The following is a 24,963-nucleotide window of genomic DNA, read 5'->3' as shown; positions in this document are numbered from 1 at the left end:
TTCACACCAGTGATTTCAATGGAGTCATAGCTGATTCACACCAGTGTAAGTGAGAAAAAGGCCATGTCTACCCTAGCAAGTTTATAGTGGCACAGCTGTACTGATGCAGCTCTATGCAGATTGGAGCGAGCTCTTCTGTTGACATAATAAAATCACTTTAACGAGCGGCGGTAGCTATGTTGGCAGGAGAAGCTCTCACGCCGACATAGGGCTGTGCACACTACCACTTATGCCAGCAAAACTTTTTTTTTCATGCCCTGGAGCAACGTACATTTTGCCGGCATAAGTGTCAGTGTAGACATGGTGTAAGACATGCCATTTCCCAATAAAAGGGCTGCTCTCCTGGGTGTTCGTCCTAAAGAACTGACCTGCTTTGGTAATTGCCCCTTATTGATTGATTAATGGCAATTGCCCCTAATTAAGGCCCCAGGCTGCCTTAAAAATTCCAACCAGATCAAATTCAGACTAATTTAAATTAGAAATACATATGGTATGAATAGCAGGGAAAATAGATTTTTCCTACAATTGAATTCAAACTCTTCTGTTAAATTGTCTTCCTGTGAGGAAAAAATGCCATTTCATTAAAAAAAATTATTTCCCCTTCAATTGTATTAAAAGAAATAAGTTCATTTTCAAAGACGGGCAGCTGCAAAAATTGCTTATTCACAAAATAGGGAACTGAATTTAGGAATTATGCATTTATGTGCCCAATTAGCCACTTATGCAGGCAAATAAAGGATTCACTAGCACAATGGGTAAGGTTGGTACCTAAATTGCACTTTTAAAATCTGGCCCATAACAACTTATAAAAGCAGTAAGACATTCTAGCATTGCTTGATTCAGAAATAATTGACAGGCCTTACTTGTGTCTAGCAGCTGGCTTTTACGGGGGACCACTACCATTCTATCTCTAAAGCTAGTCTGTCTCTTTGTGATGATGCAGCACAAATAATCTGTCTACCCATGTGCACTGCTGGAATATGGATTGTTATTGTGATAGATACAGACAATGGATTTTACCTGCTGGCACACAGCAGCAGCCAGATTTCCTCCTGCGCTATCACCAGAAATTGCAATTCGACCTGGATCAACTGAGTATTTAGCTAGGATATCAGACTGCAGAAAATACTTTGTTGCACGTAAAGTATCGTGGAATTGCTCAGGGAAATGAACCTCTGGTACCAGCCTGTACCTACAAAAGAAGAAAGAGGCTTACGTAGGATAATCATTATATGCAGAAAATGTACCTTTCTAGGAGGACTATTATGTACTATCAGGTGGACAGTAAAATGCAAAAATAACTTAGTTTAAATATTATGGTTGAAATATGAAACATTTAACACTTAAACAGTATTTAACTGCCTACATGTTATTATTACAACTCTAATTCTGAAAGTGTGATGCTAACTCACTGAATATGAATAAATTAGGAAATTGTTAAGTGGAACTTTTAAGTTATCTCCCAATAGAGGATCTCAAAATGTGCGGATTCATTCATTAATGTTTTTATCACAAAACCTGTAAAAAGCAGGTGGTGGTATCTGCTCGGTGTGGTGGCTGAATACCCTGCTTAGCCCACATGGGTACGGGTAAGCCATGTGTCCCCAACAGAATAAGGATACGAAATCAAAGTTATGGAGTTCCCTGTCCCCTGCATTTGTAATTATAGTTGGTGGACACAACAGTGGAAACATTTAACACAGCTACAGCATATGCAACATGAAATGAATGTGGGCCAGGAATAATAATAATACCTAGCTCTTATCTAGTGTTTTTCATCAAAAGATCTTGAAGTGTTTTACAAAGGAAGTCTGTATCTTTATCCCCATTTTACAGTGGGGGGAAACTGAGGCATGAGTGAAATGACTTGCCCAAAAGCATCCAGCAGACCAATGGCTGAGCCAAGAATAGAATGCAGCTCTCCTGAATCCCAGTGCAATGTTGTATCTGCTAGGCCTCCTTGGTCTTCAAAAAACAGTGGGAGATGAATGATTTTTCAGTCATTACTTAAACCCTTGGGGGTCTCAGGGTTTCTCTAGAGCTGTGTAAATACCACTGACCTAAACTGAAATTTGCGGGGAGGAGGGGGAAGAGGGGATTTTTGATAATCAGGATGAAAAGTCAAAAGTTTTTCAGTATCTTTAAAGCTTTCTCAGGATAGGAAAAAACTGTTTCCCGTATTCCTGAAATGTTCAGCTTAATTTAATAGAATCATAGAAATGTAGGGCTGGCAGAGACCTCGAGATTTCATCAAGTCCATCCCTCTGTGCTGAGACAGATTAAGTATACCATCCCTGACAGGTGTTTGTCCAACTTGTTCTTAAAAACCTCCAATGATGGGAATTCCACAACTTCCCTTGCCATCAGCCCATGAGCGGCAATAGAAAAGCTACCCTTTTCTCTAGTGTTCACAGCAGGCGAAGAGTCTGGTTTCTTTTGTTTTCCCTGTTAGGATTGTTGTGAGCAACTGGCCATTCTGAGCAGTCGTTTCTGCCGAGGCAGAAGTTAGCATTTGTTCTCTCCCAACTTGTGAGCCGAATCGGAATGGTGGTATTATGTGAAACAAGTTTGCAAGTCAAACTTGTGCCAGTAGGCAGGGTTGTAATATAAATGTGTCTAACTGCACCGGTTGGAAATGTAATGTTTTCTGACATTTTAGATCCGCAGAAAAAGACTGTCAACTCCTCCACTCAGGAAGCTAACAGGATAGCCTTGGACATTGCTTCCTAAAGTTGTGGCTGTTACAGAAAACACCCTCAGAAAGATATTCTTAATCAGTCAGCCTTTTGTTCTCTCTCCCCAAAGTGATCTATTGTATTTAAAAAATCTCACAGGCCCTGCAAACTTGGTTTTGTTCCTAGAGTAGTCTTCGGCTGATACTGCAAGCAGATACTGCTGCTTGGAAGCTACATCATCCTCAACACTAGGGCACCAGGAGTCTGTCTGGTGGGTAGACATGGGGTTGTGATGACCCTTTCTCTGTTGTGGGATTAATTTGAGGCTTGCAAGTCAGGCTGAGTCTTTTGACCATGTTTTTGCCATGGAAAGACAGGCAGCTGATTAAAAAGCACCTTCAAAACTTGCTCCCTTGTTTATCATGCCAGCCTGGCAACAACAACGCAGGCCCTTGTGTCTAATAATAATAATAATTATACTTAGCTCTTATATAGTGCTGTTCATCAGCAGATCTCAAAGTGCTTTACAAAGGTCAGTAGCATTATCCCCATCTTACAGATAGGGAAACTGAGGCACAAAGAGGTGAGATAATTTACCTCTGGTCACTCAGCAGGCTAGCTGTACAGTCAGACATAGAATCCTGGTCTCCTGAGTGCCAGTCTGCTGCTCTATCCACTAGGCAACACTACCTCAGAAGGTGTTTTTTGCGATTCTTATTCTCTTAAGCCTTGTATAGCTTAGTATGTAAAGGTGTGTTGCTAGAATGTTAGCTAACATGTGCTAACCAAAATGACAGGCCTCAACTCTACCAGCTTAGCATACGTTAGAGGCAGTGTGTCTTGTCTACGCTAGCTAACACCCTTTTAAATTCTAGTCTAGATACGGCCTTAAATTTCAGCCTGCTTAGGATGCTCACTGATTTGATCTCATTAATCTTGCCCTGTGGGGTTTATTGAATATAATGTGGTGGACTGACTAACACTCTTAAATGCTATCTCCTGTATCCAGGATAAGAACTGATTCACCGTGAAGCACGTGCCTTTGCATAAAACCAACGTGTGCTATATTAGATCATACTCCTATATTCTACTGACTGACTGTTTTGCATCCAACAGAAATTATATGTGCAAAATAAATTTCAGGCATAATATTGAGATAAATAAGTTTTTCAGATTCTTAAAACTATTTAGGCTTTAGAAAGTAATCTGTTTATTACATTAGATAAAGTAAGATATGATAGGCCTTTGGGAATCCCCTCTACAACTGGATAACAGATTGGGTATGCAACATTCAAGTGAGAAGATGTGCAATTAAACTAATGAGAAATCAAATTAGACTGCACTGAGTACAAAAGGCTTGATTGACAGAGATAATGGTTGGGTAGAGAAGACAAACGGCTCACCAAAACAGGCAGGATTACAGCATCATAAACAAGAAAAGGAATAATAAGGGACATTTCAATATTGTGATAGCCACTTGTCTGCAATGGCTAACATCTTGCTCATTTATTTTTGTGTTTATTAGAGGAGACAATTAAAAGGAGCTGGAAACAACTACCCTTAAATTATATTGGAATGAATACTGTACCAGTAAAATCAATTCTGCATAGGCTGTAATTTGTAATGAGGCTGTAATTTGATCATGAGAATTGGCAAATAATCTCATTAATTCAGTCACTGGCCCCACTCTTCTGTCAACTTTAATATTTTCATTTACAAAAGAAAAGTGCTTAATGCAACCACTCAAATTTCCCTCTTCTGGTTTATTAGAGTAGCCCATTAATGTACTTAGCAACTTAAGAGGGTTGTTAAACTAAGACTCCATAAGGTAAAGAGAAGGGCTAAATTCACCACTGCCTTCCAGCTTGTGTAGTGATTTGCACTCGTGCAAAGTGTGTGGCAGTTATCAGGTGAGGCACACATCCTGGCAAAGTAATCTCTACACTTGTGTTTGATACCATCACCCTCAATGAGGGCTCTGCCATCATGATATTTTATTATGCTTGATCACAGAAAAACCTGTTGGTAAGAAACCTGACCACTGTGAACATACCTTTTGTGCTATTACTCTTCCTAATTCTCAAGTTACATACATTTTGCCTTTAGATATTTGCCCTTGACTGATCTAGTCTGCCGTTCCATCTGTCTGCTCAGTTCCTTATATTCTCTCCTACATTCTTCCATCTCCAAGCTATTCTCTTTCACCCTGCACCATTTTTCCACTAGTTTATACACCTTCTCAGTTACCTACGGAGCACTCCAACAGTGACATTTCAGAATGTGTGCTTCGGTGGTTTTGAGCATAACAGTTTTCATTTTACCTCCGTATGTTGCGATTGTTCTCCTTCACCTGTCCCAGTGACTCAAACCCATTGTGGACTGAAGTTATATAATGGTTGTTGATTTTGGATAAGTCCAAATGTTGAATGTCCTATGTTTAAGTTTTAATTTTGTTTCACGCTAACAGCTGATGGTCTGCACCAGTCTGCACTCAGGAAAGTCTATGGTCATTGTGTACTTGATCTCTAGTATAGCTGTATCATTACATAGTTGATTTGGTTCTTTGTGATACCGTCAGGTAAGCTCCATGTGTGGACAGAAAAAGACTAATGCCTATGTTAGAAATATTATTTGAGAGCAGCAGATCCTGATGTCAGAAATCAACACATGCAAACTTATGTACTTTGCTCACATTAGGTGTAGAGATGGCAATAACCCTGAGAAAGTTATTATGGAAGGAATGGTAGCAGGGATGACAAATGAGGAAATGGATGGTATGCTGCAGATCACTGTAAGGTCAGCATGAAGTTAGAGATGGATTGTGAAGACTTCCAAAAATTCTGTTCTGATGTCACCAGTATTCAGACATGAATAAATGGATGTACTTACTTTAAGTGTTCGGGTGAGGTTAGATCAATGTATCAAGTGTCTGTGTTTGTGGAGGAGAGGGCACAGCAGGAAATAGTCTCCACTGCATGTTTTAGTTAAGCAACAGTGGTAAAAATCAGCTACCAATTGAAGTTCTATACCAGGGATCAGCAACCTTTAGCACGCAGCCCACCAGGGTAAGTCCCCTGGTGGGCCAGGATGGTTTGTTTACCTGCCACATCCGCAGGTTCGGATGATCGCGGCTCCCACTGGCCACGGTTCACCATTCCAGGCCAATGGGGCTGCGGGAAGCGAGGGCCAGCACATCCCTCAGCCTGCACTGCTTTCCGCATTTCCCCCATTGGCCTGGGATGGCAAACTGCAGCCAGTGGGAGCCACGATCAACTGAACCTGTGGACACGGCAGGTAAACAAACCGGCCCGGCCTGCCAGGGGGCTTACCCTGGCGGGCCATGAGCCAAAGGTTGCCGATCCCTGTTCTATACCATACCTTAATACAACTTAATTGCTTCTAAAAGAACGAGAAATATCCTTAGTTCAAATCTAACTCACAAATCTCAACCTCCTGCTGGGAAGCACAATGACAGTGACCACTGAGAGAGACAACAGTCCCATCTGCTGACTGGAGAGATTGAGGGATAGGTATTTCTCTCTTCCTTCAAAGGGTGAGGGGGTTTGTGTGTGTATATAGAAAGTGTGTCTGTGTTTGTATTGTGATCTCGATCCTGCAAGCACTGATGCACACGAGTTACTGATTCATCTGAGTAAACCCACAGTTTTTAATAGGATTACTCGTATGCATGTGTTAGCAAGATTGTGGCTTTTTAGTTCCAGTTAAAGTGGTTCCCCCTCACTCCCTTTTTACTATGTACTTTTAAATGTCCTGTACTATTGAGGGTGCCATTATCTCTTATAATGAGAACAGAATTCAGATACCATTCTAATCCACTGTCATTGAGAAGGGCACAAAATACCAAGTCCTGCTAAAGAGACTTTTGTCAAATGAAAACCTTTTAAACAAGTCACGACAAAGAAAAAAGCAATTAACCCATTCATAATCTATATTTCTAAATACTTTAAGATTTTGTTGATTACTCACTCAACTGAGACAATTACAGCATTCAGAGATTCTGCCATGATCCTGCAGAGATTGTTATAGAAGCTTGTTCCTGGGAATAAGACGACCAAACGTTAGTGGGAGACAGTAAATTTTGTGAATATGCATATTGTACACAGCTTTACATATCTTTAGATTCATAAGAAAAACAGCAAGCACTTATATTCAATCCTGCAAAAACCCCTGACATTATAATAGACACTCATTATTATCAGTAAATCTTTATGCAAATGTAAAGAAATGGAATGCAGTCAGTGTATAACAGCAGGTACCATGATCTAATGGAATGAACACAGTTTGTGCACTCTCTTCCTGGCTTTGCCATCAACTTATTGTGTGACTTCAGGCAAGTAACTTCACCTCTCTGCCACAGTTTCACTTAGCGGTACCTAACTGCACTGGGCTGTTCTGAGGATTAGTGTCTGAGAAATGCTATTTTTGTGCATTTTTGTCATTGTATATGTGGTCGTGATATTATGCATGCTGGACTTGAAACTTTCAGTTCCTACTCAAGGTAGTAGTCCTATTAAAGTCAATGGGACTGCTCACCTGAATCAGGGCAGCAGGTTCAAAGCCATCTTATTTCTCAGGGTGCTAATTTTCTTTAATTCTATGCCTCTTCAGTTACTGAATAGGTATTTAATGGTGGTGGAGGATATAACAATGTATTAAGCATCTCTTTAAAGTACACAGTCTTGAGATTTAATATTTAGCAGTAATATTTCTACCACTAATTTTTACATCTCAAACTGCAATAATGTGGTTAGAGTTACAGTGATCTGAGTGAAGCACTGTAATTCTGAAGCACACACTCTGCCCCTTGGGAGTGCTATGCAAGTGTTACTACAGAACCAGTGCAGCTGACCAAGTTCTATAAAGCATCACTAACAGCTACCTATGACAGGTCTTCCTAAAGACTGCACTGGGCCACCGGGGGCGGACCAGTCATTGTGACCCTGGAGGCCACGCCCCCTCTTGCCTGCTGTACGTGCTCCAAGTGGAGAACTCAGATAAAAGGAGGCAGGCCAGTTGCGGGAGTGGGGGTACGCTGCTGGCTCTTGCAGAGGTACCTGCAGTGCCCCTGGTGGTAAAGCCCGGGGACCAGGTCTACCTGCCAGCTGCCGTGACTACCGTGGAAGCCGAGCTGCCACCTGTTGAGGAAGCTGCTTAAACTACGGCCCAACCCAGAGAGGCATGAGGCCTCTAGACTGATTGTTTACCGTCCCGGGGCTGCATCCTGTTTGCTGCTTCGCCCTGCCCAGGGGGCTAATTCCCTAGTCTGTTTGGTTGTTTGCTGCCCCAGCCAGAGGCTGCCAAGCTATAGACTAATTGCTTACTTTGCCCCACACAGGGGCTGCAGCCTGCTTGCTGCTTTGCCCTGACCAGGGGGCTAAATCCAGAGACTGTTTGATTGTTTTGCCACTCAGAATCCACGGATTTCCCGTTTAGGTGACCCCATTGGGGAGCCAGGCCACAGGTGGCTGAAATCAGCCATGTAACGGGGAAGCCAACTACCGAGTGGCAGAGTGGACTACCCCCATACTGGACTGATGGGGGCACCCCAGCTTGATCAGCAAGGCCCCGCCGTTACAGGGCTAATTGGGAGAATTCTGTGAGACTAGAAAGGTAGAGAAATTTTTAATGGGTACAGTTACTAATTATGGACCAAATAGGCTGGCATTTCCAAAAGTGCCTACGTGATTTAGGTACACACATCCAACTGAAAGTCAAAGGCACATCTGATAATCCCACCCATAATCGTTCTTCACACTAAAACTGTCATAGGGTTAAGCAGTAATTAAATCTGCACCTTTCAACATACAATATGCTTTATTATCCTCTTGGAAGCACAGAAGATGAAGAGGGCATGGCCTTCAATCTTCACCCCAACCAGGCAGATCTTAAGGACACCCACAGGGAGTGTTTGCGCTCACAGCCCCGCACTGAAGATTCTACTCCCTGACAATAGTGTGGCTGGATTAGTGGCCAGGCTATCACTGTCTACAGCTGCGCACTACCTTCCACATTCATAGCGTGTTAACTTAACACCACTCTAGGCAACTTTGATGGCCAAGGCAGTTTTCTGCTAAAAACACTGGTTTTCTAAAGGAGCAGGCCATGCAAAGTGCCTGGTCTCCACCTCCCTCTAGCTGCCTCTATCCCCTGCAGTCGCACATCACTCCAAATACGTGTAATTTAGAGCCAGTCAAAAAATGGGAACATTTCCACAAAAAGCTTCAACATTTTCAACTACCTATGAGGTGATTCTTGCAGAAGGATAAACTGCTGCCTGGGGCTTAGGCAAAATATATCATGTAGCCATCAGTCCCTAATCGTTTGGTCAGTGTTTACTGTCCTCCGTGGCATGCAACACAGAGACCATGGTGACCTACACCAGTGGTTTTCAAACTGTGGGTTGTGACTCAGTAAGACACTGGGTCGTGGAGGCTCTGGTCAGCACTGCCGACCGGGCCGTTAAAAGTCCCGTCGGCGGTGCTACCCGGCTAATGCAGGCTATTTCCTACCTGTTCTGACACCCGCTGCACCCCAGGAAATGGCCAGCAGCAGGTCTAGCTCCTAGTTAGGGACGCCACAGGACTCCGTGTGCTGCCCCTGCCCTGAGCACTGGTTCCTGGCCAATGGGAGCTGGGGGAGAGGGGAGAGGTGCCTGCAGGTGAGAGCCATGCAGAGCCGCTTGCGCGCCTCTGCCTAGGAGTCAGACCTGGTGCTGGCTGCTTCCGGGACTCAGCGCGGTCCACAGTGCCGGGACAGGCAGGAAGCCTACCTTAGCACCCCTGCTGCACTGCTGACCAGGAGCCACCCAAGGTAAGTCTGCGCCCAAACCCCACACCCCAATCCCCTGCCCTGAGCCCGCCCATACCCAGAGCCTCTTCCTGCACCCCAAATCCTTCATCCACAGACCCTGCACTCCCAACCCAGAGTCCTGATGCCCTCCCGCACCCCAAGCCCCTACCCCAGCCCAGAGCCCCCTCCCACACCCTGAACCTCTCATTCCTGGCCCCACCCCGCAGCCCTCACTCTTGTACCCCAGCCCTGAACCCCTCCCACACCCCAAACCCCTCATCCCCAGGGCCATTGGGTCGTCAGCGTCAACAATTTTCTTCAACTGGGTCACCAAAGAAGAAGTTTAAAAACCACTGACCTATACCAGCTTGGTCATGAAGGAGTCCCCATAAATAACTCTCTACTCTTTTCGGTATGTGTTTAAAATAAGCTTCTGATTCTTTTGCAGCCATGTGCTGATAAAGAATGCACTTGTTTTCTGTTTCAGGATTACTTTTCTGCCTCTTATGGCGAGAGTTGGGACAGTTACTATAGACCCAGGGTTCCAGCTCTCATTAGGTTCAGACATGTCTCAGAGAGCAAAACTCTCAGCTTCTGGGTGGGAGAACAGCTTTTAGTAACACTGAATCTGCTGTGATGAGAACATATCATAATCCACTCTAATTAATGACAGACACATACTTGCACTTGCCAAAGCCCATCCTCCTCCATGGATGTAAACGACACTACGCTTTAGTGTTTCATCTCGCTTTGGAGAAGGTTCAAACACTCTGACTTCCACTCCATCAAAAAGGGCGTCTGTTATCTTAATGTGTTCAGAGGACGAGGGCTCCAGCTTGTCAAAAGTACCAATCACATAATTCAGAACTCTCAAGTGATGGCTGAGTCTTAGACAGTGAACCAGGTTGCACTAGGGAGAAATTGAGGAGTGGGGGAAAAAAATAATTTGTTACTCACAGGCTTATCCTACTATGTTGCATTAAATATCCTTGCAATTTTCTTCAAATGACAGTACCTGTAACTAGACAGGCAACAGAACTTAACACCAATGAGGTAATGATGTCAAAGCCTTCCAAAGTTATATTATGACAAAACTGTGCCACCCAAAGAATTCTCAGGGCATGTCTACACTACAAAAAAGAGACCCAAGGCAGTGAGTCTCAAAGGCTGGGTCAACTGACTTGGACTCCTGGGGCTTGCACTACATGGCTACAGTGTAGTTGTTTGAGTTTAAGGCTTAGCCCTGAAACCCAGTGAAGGAGGTGGGTTTCAGATGCTGAGCTCCAGCCCGAGCATCTATGCTGCTATTTTTAGCCCCATAGCGTGACTCCAAATCAGTTGACCTGGGATCTGAGATTTCCTGTCCCAGGTCTTTTTTTTTTTTTTGGCAGTGTACACATACCCTCAGTTGTCTTAATATATATTTTGGGGAAAAAAAGCACAATGAGCACTTGGAAGATCAAGATGGCAGTGGGTTAGAACTGAGACACTCCACCTTGAAAAGCACAGTAAGATAGAAAAAGAATCGTCAGGAGTGGGTAGCACGACAGCAGTGGTTCTCAACCATTCCAGACTACTGTACCCCTTTTAGGAGTCTGATTTGTCTTGCATACCCCCAAGTTTCACCTCACTGAAAAACTACTTGCTTACAAAATCAGACATAAAAATACAAAAGTGTCACAGCACACTATTACTGAAAAATTGCTGACTTTCTCATTTTTATCATATAATTATAAAATAAATTAACTGGAATATAAATATTGTACTTACATTTCAGTGTATAGTATATAGAGCAGTATAAACAAGTCATTGTCTGAATGAAATTTTAGTTTGTACTGACTTTGCTAGGTCTTTTTATTTAGCCTGTTGTAAAACTAGGAAAATAGCTAGATGAATTGATGGACGCTCTGGAAGACCTCTGCATACCCCCAGGGGTACACGTACTCGTGGTTGAGAACCACAGCACCATAGGACCCTTAGAACTGCTGAACTGTGTGTCAATTTCTTCCAGTAGAGGGCAGTAATACACATATACAGTAGTCATTTTGTTATATTATTACAATTAATTTCTGCATTTCTCATAGTGTATTGGGAAAGTTTAGGTGTTAATAAAATCCCATAATCACAAACTTTTCTACACTTCCAGTGAAAATATGAACCATAAAGATCCAAATTTTCTTCTTCTGACTTTACTAGTCTGAATTGCATCACCTAGTTGTTAGGCAAGAGTTAAAAATTCAGTTAGCAGCTGAGACAGAAACCTACGTAACTAACAAACAGAAATACCAGCGGTCCAAGGATAGTGGTAGCTGTAAACACTTGATAGACTTACATGGTCAGATGTCCGCACAGTAACTCAGCCTCTTGGTAAGAAAGAACAGTACAAACCCCTGCACAGCTCTCCGGATATCTGTGAACACTCATCCCCCCCACCCCTTCGTCTTAAGAATAGTCACAGATAAATAATGTAATTAAAATAGCTTCTATGTGTATGTCCTGCTCCTGTCATTATCATGTTAAATGTTCTCTCCCTCTCTCTGAAATAATGTTTGTCTCTGTAAGTACAAAATAAATGCAAATAAATTAATAAGAAAAGGTATATAATTGGTTACTGTAACACTATACTTTTGAAGCTGTTTATCAGTCTTTCAGGTACCTTGAATAAACCTCTTCAGTATTGTCTGTGCTTGCCTGATTCTAGGGGAAAAGAATCTCCTTGCTTCACACAGTAAAGCCTGCCTTGCTTTCTACAAGCTGAAAGAGTGTGAGTAGCTCACTCAGTTGGGGCCTCTGCCTCAGTTTATTCTTCCCTAAACTGATTGCAATAATACCTGCCTTGTAGGGACAGTGACTGTGAGGCTTAATTCATGTTTAAAAAGCCGTGAAATCCCTGGAGAAAAGGTGCCATAAGTGTATTCTTCTTCTTGTGTATAAATGATTCATCCTGAAGTACAAATCTTTTTACTTTCAGTAAGTTTCTTCAAGGAGAAATCTCAATTACTGAAAACAAGACTGAGAGCAGGGAGTTTGTGACTGAGAGGCAGGAATTGGTCTCAAGGGAACATGGTGGTGCTTGCTAATCAGCCCATCTGTGTTTGCTGACTGAATGTTTAGCCTCCTAGGATAAGATCAGAGCACTAGAAGCAGAGCGGGATGGGAATTTATTTCTACCCACTGAGCCCTTTGTTGAGATGCAACAAGAAAACCAGCACTGGCCTAACTTTTTACCTATGTATGGGCTTCAGGGATGTCTATGCTGCAGTTGGGAGGGTGCTCCCAAGTGCAAGTAGACTGACATGCACTAGCTCTGCTTGAGCTAGCGAGCTAAAAATAGCAGTGTGGCTGTGGCAGCACAGGAAGAAGCTTGGGCAAACCCACCCTATCGACTGGGGACATTCAGGTGTCTAGCCCGAGCTCCTGTCCATGGCCACGCTGCTCCTTTTAGTGCACTAGCTTGACTAGACCTAGAGCATGTCTGTTTACCTGGGCTGGGAAGTATGCTCCCAGCTACAGCACAGACATACCCTCAGGATGCAATTCTGGTATCTGACTTCTTGTACTTTGTTTACGCATCTTGCCCAGAGAGGATAAAGGACCTACTACTACCAGCTAAGGGAGATCCCCTTCAGCCGAAAAGGTAGAGAACTGTTTCCCAATGTACATACGATTTATATAGTAATTGTGCTTGCAACACATCATATTTTTCCCAGGCATGCTGTGGAAGATCCAAGAGGGGATGTGGAAGGGAGATATCAGGCCAAACCACCCAGTGCACTATGATAATGAGGCTACTAGTGGGTATTTTAAAAAAATAGATGGGTTGGAGGGGAGGTCTTTCACTATTTTGGAAGGCTGACCACTTGTCCTGGCTGAGGCATGCTAGAAACCAGGAAGGAGTCTGAGCCCCTTTTATAATTATTCCCAGCAAGTCAGAGTGTTGATCTGGGAGGTAAGGGGAATGGTTACCAAAAGCCATGGGAGCTTGATACCCAGTAACATTAGAGGAAGTGTCAGAAGTGATATTTTACTTTGTGAATAGACCATGGATAAAATTTTCAAAAACACCTAAGTGACTTATGAGCCTAAGGGCTTGTCTGCTCACAAAAGTTTTACCTCTAACTATACTGGTGCAGTTGCAGCAGTAAACACATACCCTTAGTGTGGATGCCATTATACTGGTATAAAGGTCTTTTATCTGGAATAACTAATCCTGCATGGGAAGGGGGGCTAAATGATACTGGTATAAGGTATCTTTATACCAGTAAGACTGCATCCACACTAGGGGTTGTACTGGTATAACTTTAAAAAAAAAACACTAAAATAATCACTCTCCCTCCCCCCCAATCAAAATAGTTATACCAGAATAAAAATTGGGTCGAGACCATGTCTCGGGAGAAAAAATCAAAGGTCATTTAGGCTCCAAAGTGCCATTTGGAAATGGGTTTTAATACTACTAAGTGTTAATCTTTTGCTGATTTTTCCAATTCATTTTAAGGATGTGTATTTCACTGATTATCAGAGGGGTAGCCATGTTAGTCTGTATCCACAAAAACAACGAGGAGTCCGGTGGCACCTTAGAGACTAACAGATTTATTTGGGCATCATCTTTCGTGGGTAAAAAAGCTTACTTCTTCAGGCATGCATCTGAAGAAGTGGGTTTTTTACCCATGAAAGCTGATGCCCAAATAAATCTGTTAGTCTTTAAGGTGCCACCGGACCCCTTGTTGTTATTTCACTGATTGTTAATAAAAAACAGTCCTTTGTGTTTACTACATCTCTGCACTGTTATTTTCCCTGGTCACTTTCCAGTGGTAAGCCTGGGAGCCTGTTACTGCAGGCCACAGTGTCAAAGCTTTCAGAGGATGGATAGTTTAACAGAAGCACACTATTCCTACAAATACAGAGGGATAAAGCCCATCTTTTTGTTCTGTGTATGTCCAGCACCTAGCACAATGGGGGCCTCGTCCATGACCAGGACTCCTTGGCGCTACGGTAATATAAATAATATTTCAGAGGAACTCCATTGAAAGAAGGATTTGTTGCATGACTGCAGATTCCTTGTCATGGAGGCTTTATTTCTTTGGGGCCATAAATCTAATCTCCCACCTATGGTACTTTACAAAATTTAGATAATCAATATTCAGTACAAATATGCGGCATTAACATTAATCCAACTGGTGTATAAAAAAGCCCCTAAACCACCTTCACTACATGTGCCTTTAGAAAGAGGCAGGCTTTGAAGTATGCCTAATTTTATAAATCTCAGCTTCAATGGACCAAGGGGGGCAATCCACTTCCAAAGCTGAGAGGCACTGACAAAGGATGCCCTCCCAGCAGCCTGTTTAAACTGCGGCAGTATTACGCTGTGAAAGAGATGGCTTCTCAGGAAGCCAGGTTCCAAAATGTTTATGGTTTTATTGACTGAACACCAGCTCTCTGTGTTTAAGAAAGCCCTCCCATTAAAAAGAATACAAAAAGTATCAACTCAAACCCTGGAAATGCTGAATGCACAAGACAATTTGTACCTTTGAATTTCAGATCATACTATTCTCCCTCTGTTCCTCCCATAGGAAAATCCAATTCAAGGTTGAATGCAGGAGGGTTTCACTCACACATGTTACATTAGGGTAAATGTAAGTCAATGTGGATCAGAGAACTACCCCCACGCTTCCTTTGAGGTTCAAAGAAGTTCAGTAAAGTTATGTAATGCTTTGACATCTAGCTGCATTGACTTCAGTGGAGTTGTGCTGATTTACACCAGCTGTGATCTGGCCCTTTGTGGGTCTTGTGGTTGTTCTGAGAGGTTATTCTTTAGCCAAGGAAATTTTGTGAAACCGTTTTTCTGCCTGATCTGCTGTAGTGCAACAACCAGCATGTTCATAGAATCATAGAATATCAGGTTTGGAAGGGACCTCAGGAGGTCATCTAGTCCAACCCCCTGCTCAAAGCAGGACCAGTCCCCAACTAAATCATCCCAGCCAGGGCTTTGTCAAGCCGGACCTTAAAAATATCTAAGGAAGGAGATTCCACCACCTCCCTAGGTAACGCATTCCAGTGTTTCACCACCCTCCTAGTGAAAAAGTTTTTCCTAATATCCAACCTAAACCTCCCCCACTGCAACTTGAGACCATTACTCCTTGTTCTGTCATCAGCTACCACTGAGAACAGTCTAGAGCCATCCTCTTTGGAACCCCCTTTCAGGTAGTTGAAAGCAGCTATCAAAGCCCCCCTCATTCTTCTCTTCCGCAGACAAAACAATCCCAGCTCCCTCAGCCTCTCCTCATAAGTCATGTGTTCCAGTCCCCTAATCATCTTTGTTGCCCTCCTCTCCAATTTATCCACATCCTTCTTGTAGTGTGGGGCCCAAAACTGGACACAGTACTCCAGATGAGGCCTCACCAATGTCGAATAGAGGGGAACGATCACGCCTCTCGATCTGCTGGCAATGCCCCTACGTATACATCCCAAAATGCCATTGGCCTTCTTGGCAACAAGGGCACACTGTTGACTCATATCCAGCTTCTCGTCCACTGTAACCCCTAGGTCCTTTTCTGCAGAACTGCTGCCGCGCCATTCGGTCCCTAGTCTGTAGCGGTGCATGGGATTCTTCCGTCCTAAGTGCAGGATTCTGCACTTGTCCTTGTTGAACCTCATCACATTTCTTTTGGCCCAATCCTCTAATTTGTTTAGGTCTCTCTGTATCCTATCCCTACCCTCCAGCTTATCTACCTCTCCTCCCAATTTAGTGTCATCTGCTAACTTGTTGAGGGTGCAATCCACACCATCCTCCAGATCATTTATGAAGATATTGAACAAAACCAGCCCGAGGACCGACCCTTGGGGCACTCCACTTGATACCGGCTGCCAACTAGACATGGAGCCATTGATCACTACCCATTGAGCCTGACAATCTAGCCAACTTTCTATCCACCTTTTAGTCCATTCATCCAGCCCACGTTCAGGGAAAGGAGCAAACAGGTCTTGCCCAGATTGTTCATGTTAGCTCACATTCTCTCAGGATAGGGAGCCCTCATGTCCAATAGTTAGGGCATGTCCCTGTTTCGTTTCACAGAAAATTGTTTTGCAAATTTGCAGCTGCCTGGCTACCTGCAGGTCTATCGCATGCTGTCACCATACCCTGCTCCCATGAGGCCTCCCTGCAAGCCCCACCCATTACATGAGTGATGGAGCCAGCCCACTCCCACTTATGGGACTTACTGTTGTCAAAAAACAATCAAAGGGAAGAAACCTACCAAGTTCACACATTCCTGTACATCAGGGTTTAGAGAGACTGAACAATTTCTGTTAGACCCAGACACTCTTTTTATCTTAATTGTGCTTAGTGCTTAGCTACCAAAGTGACAGGCGCATTAGAAATATCTTTGATATATGCAAAGATTCGTTATCATTTCTAGGGACTGAGAATGTGCTGGTTACTAAATGAGAAAGTCTTGTCCCCTGGACTTTGCAATCAAAATCTACAGTATATGGAATCAGAGACTGGTTCTGACTCTGGGCACGTCTGGTTGTGGCAAAGCTACTGCCAACTCAGTGTCTGCAACAGAACTCCCAATGTTGCTAGCACCTTTGGAGTTTAACTATTGTGAGCAATGGCTGGGCACTTAGGGTATGTGTACACTGCAATTAAAAACCCACAGCTGGCCCATGCCAACCAACTTGAGGTTGCGGGGATTGGGGTGACAGGCTGCTTAATTGCAGTGTAGACATTCAGGCTTGGGGTGGAGCCCAAGCTCTAGGGTCCTGTGAGGTTCCCAAAGCTCGGGCTGCACAAGCCCCAACATCTACAGCGCAATTAAACAGCCCTTTAGCCCGAGCCCTGCGAGCCCATGTCAACTTACATGGGCCAGCTCCGGGTGTCTAATTGCAGTGTAGACATATCCTTAGAAAACTTCCTGAATGGAAGCAGGGCCACAGAGGCTTGGTTTGTGTTTGACAGGGTGAGGCACAGCTTCCTGGCAAGCACCCAGCAGAAATAGGAGTGGTGAGCATTTGTGTCTCTGTGAGTATAATCACTGCCGAGAGATCACAAGGCCCTGAGGCTATGTATGAGTTTAATCATCTGAGGACTGTCATCCTTGATTGATTGTGGAGAAATGTGCCAGCCCCTTCCTCAAAGCATGTCACTTTTGCTTCCTTCCTCCCTTTCTTTGTAATCACACTCCCTATGTCTTTCTTGTATTTCTGCATTACATCTACATGCCCTCTTCTTTATTAATCTTTCCTGTACCAAGGTCAACTTTATTGACCTTATTCCTTAGCCCTGCCCAAGCTACAGTTTAACTGAGTTTGTAACCAGTTAGGGGCCTGGCTGGCTCTCAACATGAGTTGTGCTCGCACCCCGTGTGTTTAAAACTTGATTGGTATCTGGATTTCCCCACCAGGAAGTTTGCCAATACAGCGGGAAGCATTAGACTGGCATAATGGTTCTACACTGCCCCCTGCCTCAAAGCCCCTATATTAGGCTCTTGATGGGATGAGTTGGAGGAGGAAGGGGTTGTGGCAAGAGCAATCAGACTTCAGTTGTTCTGAGCTATGGATGGGTGGGGAGCGTTGCAGCTCAGTCATAAATTACAGCACCCCTGAACCAAACATCAGCCCAGGGTCACAGCCTGCTGGCATGTTTATCTTTCTATCATGGGTTCACCACAGTTACTTTGCTGTGTTGGCACAAGAACTTGCCAATGTTTGTGTAACCAGTTTGACTGGTCCTCCTTACCCAGAGCTCTTTGTGGTAGCACCCTAAAGCAGATTGCCATATGTGCAGCTGATGCCATATCTTTCAGGCACTCTCATCTGGCAAGAAAGATTAGGATAGCTGCCCATACTTTCCTAGAATGCACTTCTTACAAAAAAAACCTCATGGTTAATCAGACTGATAGGCAGAAAAGTTGCTGTGTGGACATAAACTGACCCATGTTTCTTGTAACTGGTTACACCCACCATGCCTGTAACACGCAGCAGAATCTTGGTTGTAGTGTGGACAAGGCTTTAGTCTTTATACTTTCTCTTCTTTCTCCCAGGCTTTTGGTTCTCATATTAACTTTCTGTCTCTTCTCTCTTGGTTTCTTTCTCACTTTCTCCTCTGATCTCCCTCACCTTCAACCTGTTCCCCCTTTCCTCTCTCATTCTCTGCCACACTCCTATTTCTTCTTACTATCCCACCCTGGTGTTGTCTCCCCCCATGCCAGGAATATGTTGCCAATTGAAAGTGAGAGAGATACAGAAACACACACACATGCTGACCTCCCACAATCCCGTGCTCTGACACAGCAAGGACAGTGAATTAATATAGTTAGTTAGAAAGTAAACATATCATTTCCACCAAGAAACTGTAATGTTTAACTGTCACACTGTCTTTATAAAATTGTTTTAATAACATGGCTTCAGAATAGTCGAGAGGACAGTTAGGTATTATATGATTAGAAGCAAGTAAAGTCAAGTTTCAGAGTAACAGCCGTGTTAGTCTGTATTCGCAAAAAAAAGAAAAGGAGTACTTGTGGCACCTTAGAGACTAACCAATTTATTTGAGCATAAGCTTTCGTGAGCTACAGCTCACTTAAAGTCAAGTTCATGCTCTTGGGAGAAAAGGTTAGACACAAGAACTCCAGAGATTTTAAAATCAGAACATTTAGCCAGAAAGGTATTACTTCAGTCTGCAATCAAACCCCTCCGGGATATTATTGTGATAAACAGTAACAAGCTGAAAACACATTCAGGAGTAGGTGAAAGTTCAATGGACACATTTAAAGAAACCTAAAACCAGTCAGTGTTGTAACAACCACTGAGGGAGCCAGGGGGAAATTTAGCCCTACTGAAAGTATCCTTTGTTGTAAAAACTGACTCTGAAAATAACTGCCATGGCTTGACTTTTATAGTTACCTCTTCAACTACTCACATTGAGTTTTTGGTCTTTCAGGCTCCCATTTTAAAGACAGTCCCTCATTCCTGAGTTCATGCTGTCACTCAGCTTTGGAAAGCCTCCTAATTAATATCTGCCAAGCACCTTCTCCCTCTTTGCTCCTTAAAACAAACTCTTGAAGGCTCAGCTGTACTGTGATGTGTTCCATCTATGAAGACTACACTACACTCCATATTTGTTCTGTATTGTACTCACTTTTTACTTTCTTTAGAAAGTAAACTCCTGTGGGCGGGGACTGTTTGTTGTTTACCCAGTGTGCAGTACCATGTATTTCTCATGTTACATAAATAAATAATATGGTGGAGACATATGGAGTTTATACCCTAATAGTAACAAGTACACAAAGACTGATTAAATCAAGAGCAGATGTCTTTCTGGAAGATATGCTGTCATTCAACTAGAGGTTATGGGCGTGATGCAAGAATTACAGAGTGAAATTCTATAGCCTATGTTATGTAGGAGGTTTAAGTAGATTATCATCACATGCCTTCTGGCCTTAAAAATCTATGAACTGATTATGATGGATACTTACAATCCAACTGCTTTAGACACTCATACGGAACACATGAAGGGGCCCAAACATGTAAGGTGCTGAGCACCCTTAACTTCTATTGAAGAATGGAGCTATTTTGGAGCACTTTCATGTCATTTGGCCAATGCAATATGTCATCTATTACAAGGATGTGTGAGAAAAACAAGATTTTTCAGTTCACCCCCATGTAGACTTTTTAAAATGGCAGTCTTGGTCTCCACACAAAAGCTAAGACACATCCTTTAAATGTTTTTAAATTGCTATAAATTGGTGTTTTAAAAGGTGTTTTTCACGTATGCAGTTTTATAAAATGAAGCACTACTGGCAAAAATAGTTTTTTTAAAAGTGCCTCAGCATATATGGCAGGGTAAAACCCTGATTGTCGCTATAAAAAGATTAGACTATATTAGCAGAAGAGGAATTAAATTCATGTAAAACCATGATGTGAAACGTTTTGTAACCCCTGGTCTGCATGATGTCACCATGCAAACACCAGAACAAAATTTAAAGTGGGGAAAAGGTTAGGGAGCCTCTGAAATGTTATTTGGAAAACACAGTATAACAAATACAGTGTCCAAAGGTAGACTCCTCTTGTTTATTAGTGCAAGCCCAAATACTAATTTTACTCGACTTGAAAGACTTTCCCTCTGCTTTCAAACTCTTCCACACTACATTCTTCATGGAATATGATGGGTGAAGTGCTAGGATAAAAGCACTCAATTTGTTTCTTCTCTTAGGAAATGCAGAGAAGGCAACATGTAATAAACTCCATACAAAAGATCTCCATCATCTAGAGAGAGGGAAATACATTGCATCTGAAATCCCCAAAACCTTATGCTTCTGGATATGTGAGTGGGATTAAGCAAAGCAGAGATCAACAACAGCCCCTTCTCGGTTATGGCATGCAGGAAATGTCTACGACTGCGCGGGGGGCTGTAATGAGGTTAGCTGTCCTCCTTACCTGCCTGGAGTAGGGACTGACTACCAAATGCTTTGATTCTACAATGGAGTCAGCCCATCACTTCCCACTGTCAAATGATTCAGGGGGTGGGGGTCCTAAGGAACTGAAAAGGGTTGGTTTTGTGCTGAGCAGTGGGAAGAGCCTTCGCTCCGAGCTGGCTCCCCAATGTCACAAGGGCAGCCGCAGCCTGGTAAACAAGGTAAGGACCGACCTCATGCTTTTGAAGTGGATGGGCCGGTGGGGCATTTTCCTCCCAGCTGATATGTGTGAGAGGGAGAGACAGAGAGATCCGATTTTGTTTCTAGATGCCGGGAGTCCATCAGCCACCGCAACTACATTCAAGGGAGCAAAAAGAGCTGGCACAAAGAGGTTGCTTTGGCATTTCTCATTCATTGAATGCAAAGGCAGCGAGGGAGGAAGAGGGAGCGCTTGCTGCTGTAAATCAACCGACCAATTAATCCAAGAGGCGCAGAGCCGTCAAACAGCAGAATTGATAGCGTATTAGCATTGTACTTTAAAGAAATCAAGGTCAGATACATTTGCAGAGCTAATTTCTGCCAACTCGCTCGGAGGCGCCTTGGCGGCGGCAGCTGCTGCAAAAGGCTGAGACGCCTCTCCTCTCTTTAAAATCAGTCCCTGGACACACATGGCATTTCCTCAGCTGACTGCAACGGAGCGAAATACAAGGGGCGTGTGGGGGTGGCGAGGGAAGGCGAAGAGAGAATAAAATTGCATGGATCAAGCTTACCATTTGCTGGGTTGCCCTGAAAGTGGCATCCAGCAGCATGAGCTTCCAGGGATCCGACACTGTGCTGGGTAAGGGCAGGTACACATAATAGGCTGTCAGGGCTACCAACGCAGTCAGCAATACAAAGGCTGATTTCATGCTGGACCGGTGCCTTCTTTGCTGTGTACAAGCACAGACACTGAAGCAAGTTTTTTCTGCCTCCTGACAAGTTTGCTGCAAGGTAGCTCCCATTCACGGCTTTCATAACCTTCACAAGCCAATCAGAGGACGCGTAAAGAGGAAGTCTAGGCTTTTCCGTCCCCCTACATCGGTGTCCTTGCAATTGTTTTCGTTTCATCATGTTTCGGGCCTTATCTGAGCACAGGGACATCTAGGGGACACCGTGATGCAGTGCACCACTCGAATCGCATGCCTGTAGCCACACAGCAGATAACGCCCAGCACCAGGATCAGGCTGCCTTTATGTAATCCAACCCCCAAATCATCAGGGTTAACGGCAAAGTGCTGCAAATGTTGCATCTGATAATACCCAAGTCTCCAGTCCCTCCAGGACCTAACTTTACACGCAGCAGGAGCAGTACCATTGAAGCCCAACCCAGACACTTTGTGTGCCTATGAACAGTCCCAATGGCTTCAATGAAACTGCTCAGACAGGCAAAGCTCCCTGAGGGGCTTGCAGGATTGGGTACAATATTTTTACAAAATACACTGCAGTACATATATTAAAAGTATGACTGCAGCGAATGAAAACTACACTACACTTAAGGTCCATGAACAATGTATGTATTTTTCACCTCTGCCCCCCTTCCCCCCCACATGTAGAAGCTTAAAGTTGGGCAGTGACATATTGTCAAAAGAAAAGGAGTACTTGTGGCACCTTAGAGACTAACCAATTTATTTGAGCATAAGCTTTCATGAGCTGTAGCTCAGGAAAGCTTATGCTCAAATAAATTGGTTAGTCTCTAAGGTGCCACAGGTACTCCTTTCCTTTTTGCGAATACAGACTAACATGGCTGTTACTCTGAGATATATTGTCAGTTACAATAACCTCTGCTACAGGCCAGTGACTCCTCACTGACTGACAGTAGGGCAGGGAAGGTATCCTTGACTATACTTGTATTTAATTTTACAGAGCCTATAATACCAATGCACCTATGCGGTGTCAGAAATGGAGAGATCAGAATCCACTGAGAGAAGCATGAGGAGCATTAGATCTGTCTCTGTCAACTACCGAGTCGATAAATGAGAAATGAAGGATGTATGTTGGAATCCATTGCTTTGGGTCACAGAAAGGGGGTACTTTTAGGAAGGGGGTAGACCCAAGGAAGGTAGTAAATGGCCATTCAATCAGAAGAAGAGAAAAAAGCCTCAAGTGGAGACAGTTTCTTAAAAAAATGTGTGATAGGGTTAAATTTGTACATACTATAGTTTGGAATGGGCATGCTGAAAACCCAGGGAAGGAACTGTAGATTTGGGATGAAAATCTGTCCCCTTTGAAGTCAATGGCAAAACTTCCCTTGACTTCAATGGGGCCAGGAGTTTACCAAATGGCTACAGCACAAATTTTGCTTTTTACTTCAGCAGAATTTATCTCACATACAATAAAAAAAAATCCTAAACAAGTTTCTTCTTCCTTATCCTTTTCTTCCCTCAAAAATTCAAAGTGGAGGCCACCTCACTGTGTCATGCCAAGTAACAGACATGACAATGTTCAGCATGGATCTGACTAACCTCCATATCACCAATGGTTACCCTATATTTGTGCTTGTTTATGGGACCATTAAACAAATTCAAATATTTTGTTAAATGGCTTGTCTCACCATGAATAAAATACACATAAAAGAATGAACACATCCCTAATTTTAATATTTATTTTAAGATTAATTCATCAGATAAGAAAAGACATAGGAAACTGACACAATTTATGTGACGCTCCTGAAAAGAGAAGCTTTCTAAAAGAAATGGACATGAAAAATTAGATGACTAGTTTATAAGAAATGAAAAGCTCACACCTGATCCTGTTGTCATTGGAGTCAAAGATAAAAAAACATCCATTAACTCCAGTGATAGCAGGAGCAAATCCCTGAACTTTTGAGGAAACGGGGTTTCAAGGACCACAACATATTTATAATTTTATATTACATCACAAAAACAGAATGTGTTTTTGAGAACTGTTTCCACATACAGTTTATTGAGCAAGTTGTATGTTAAAGGGCTATTAGGAAATGAGTCAGGAATACAGCAGCACATTAACACTGCTTTATTTAAAGAGAATCAGCAGTTCCATGGAGAATCTGTTTTTTTCCAGAAGTTCATAACTTGGTTGTAAAAAATTGCTGTGGGTTGGAAAACAACAAGCAAGGTCTCAGCTTGGGAGGGATTCTTTTTTACAAATTAGCAATTTTTTCAGTCATTTCTATATGCAAAATATATGGGACACAGTCTCTGCTGGTGCAGACTGGCCCAGCTCTACCGATTTCAATGGAACAGAGAATTTTTCCTGAAATTAGAATGAAAGCCAGCCTTTGAGCAACCACTCCAAGGTATTGCCAAGGATTTTACAATGTTATATTATTTGTAATAAGAATCATGTATTTCAGTGTCCATAAAGTACACGCATATATGCACATAGGGCTGGACTCTGCAAACACACACATTAAGTTATGCATATGTGTAACTGCAGAATCTGGGGCAAAGTTCATGCACAAGAGATTCTGCACTTTGCATTGTTCCATTTGTTGGTTCTAGTTTTTATGCTGAAATGCCAAACAGTAGTCAGATACAATGGCCGTATTGTTTCCCTGAGATCCAAGCCCAGCACTGATCCTCTGTGAAGGTATTTCCCAGTTAATTGATAGAAGTGGAGTCAGCTGTCTTTGTTGCAGAATTCCCCCATCCTCCAGACCCCATGGAGACCTTTCTGAGGATACAGGGTCTTTGCTGAGGGATGAAGTGGAGGCTGGATGGCTAGGAAAGGAGGAGTGGGGGGGTGGCAGGACTCTGTCCCTCCAGAACATACCCAGAAAAGATAATGTACTATCTATCTGGTTTGCAGGGTTCAAACCTTTTACTCATGCATGTAATCCTTATTTACATGGGACATATGCCTGCAAGCCCTTACTTGCATGAGCAATCCCTACTATCACAAGCAGTGTCCCCTTTCCTTTGGCCCTTAGGGTCTGACCCAAAGCCCACTGAAGTCAACGGAAAGACTCCCACTGACTTCATTGAGCTTTGGATCAGGTCCTTAGTCCTCAAGATACCTAGAGTAGTAAGAATCCCTAATATAGAAAGGATG

General features: G+C 43.2%; 1 protein-coding gene across 1 annotated transcript in view; it reads right to left on the bottom strand.

Moving 5' to 3' along the window:
* Window positions 1-22,008, bottom strand: part of NCEH1 (neutral cholesterol ester hydrolase 1) — a 28,234-nt gene extending 6,226 nt beyond the window's left edge. Inside the window, exons 1-4 of the mRNA XM_073359369.2 lie at window positions 21,667-22,008; window positions 10,167-10,395; window positions 6,663-6,732; window positions 1,021-1,192 (exon numbers count right to left, since the gene is read on the bottom strand). Coding sequence (XP_073215470.1) covers window positions 1,021-1,192; window positions 6,663-6,732; window positions 10,167-10,395; window positions 21,667-21,897 — 702 coding nt within the window. The 5' untranslated portion in view covers window positions 21,898-22,008. The remainder of the gene's footprint in view (window positions 1-1,020; window positions 1,193-6,662; window positions 6,733-10,166; window positions 10,396-21,666) is intronic.
* Window positions 22,009-24,963: the final 2,955 nt, after the last annotated feature.

This window comes from Lepidochelys kempii, chromosome 9 (assembly GCF_965140285.1).
Source record: "Lepidochelys kempii isolate rLepKem1 chromosome 9, rLepKem1.hap1, whole genome shotgun sequence".
Taxonomy (NCBI): Eukaryota; Metazoa; Chordata; order Testudines; family Cheloniidae; genus Lepidochelys; species Lepidochelys kempii.
Note: the sequence above shows the minus strand (reverse complement) of the source record. Positions and strands in the feature narration are given on the sequence as shown.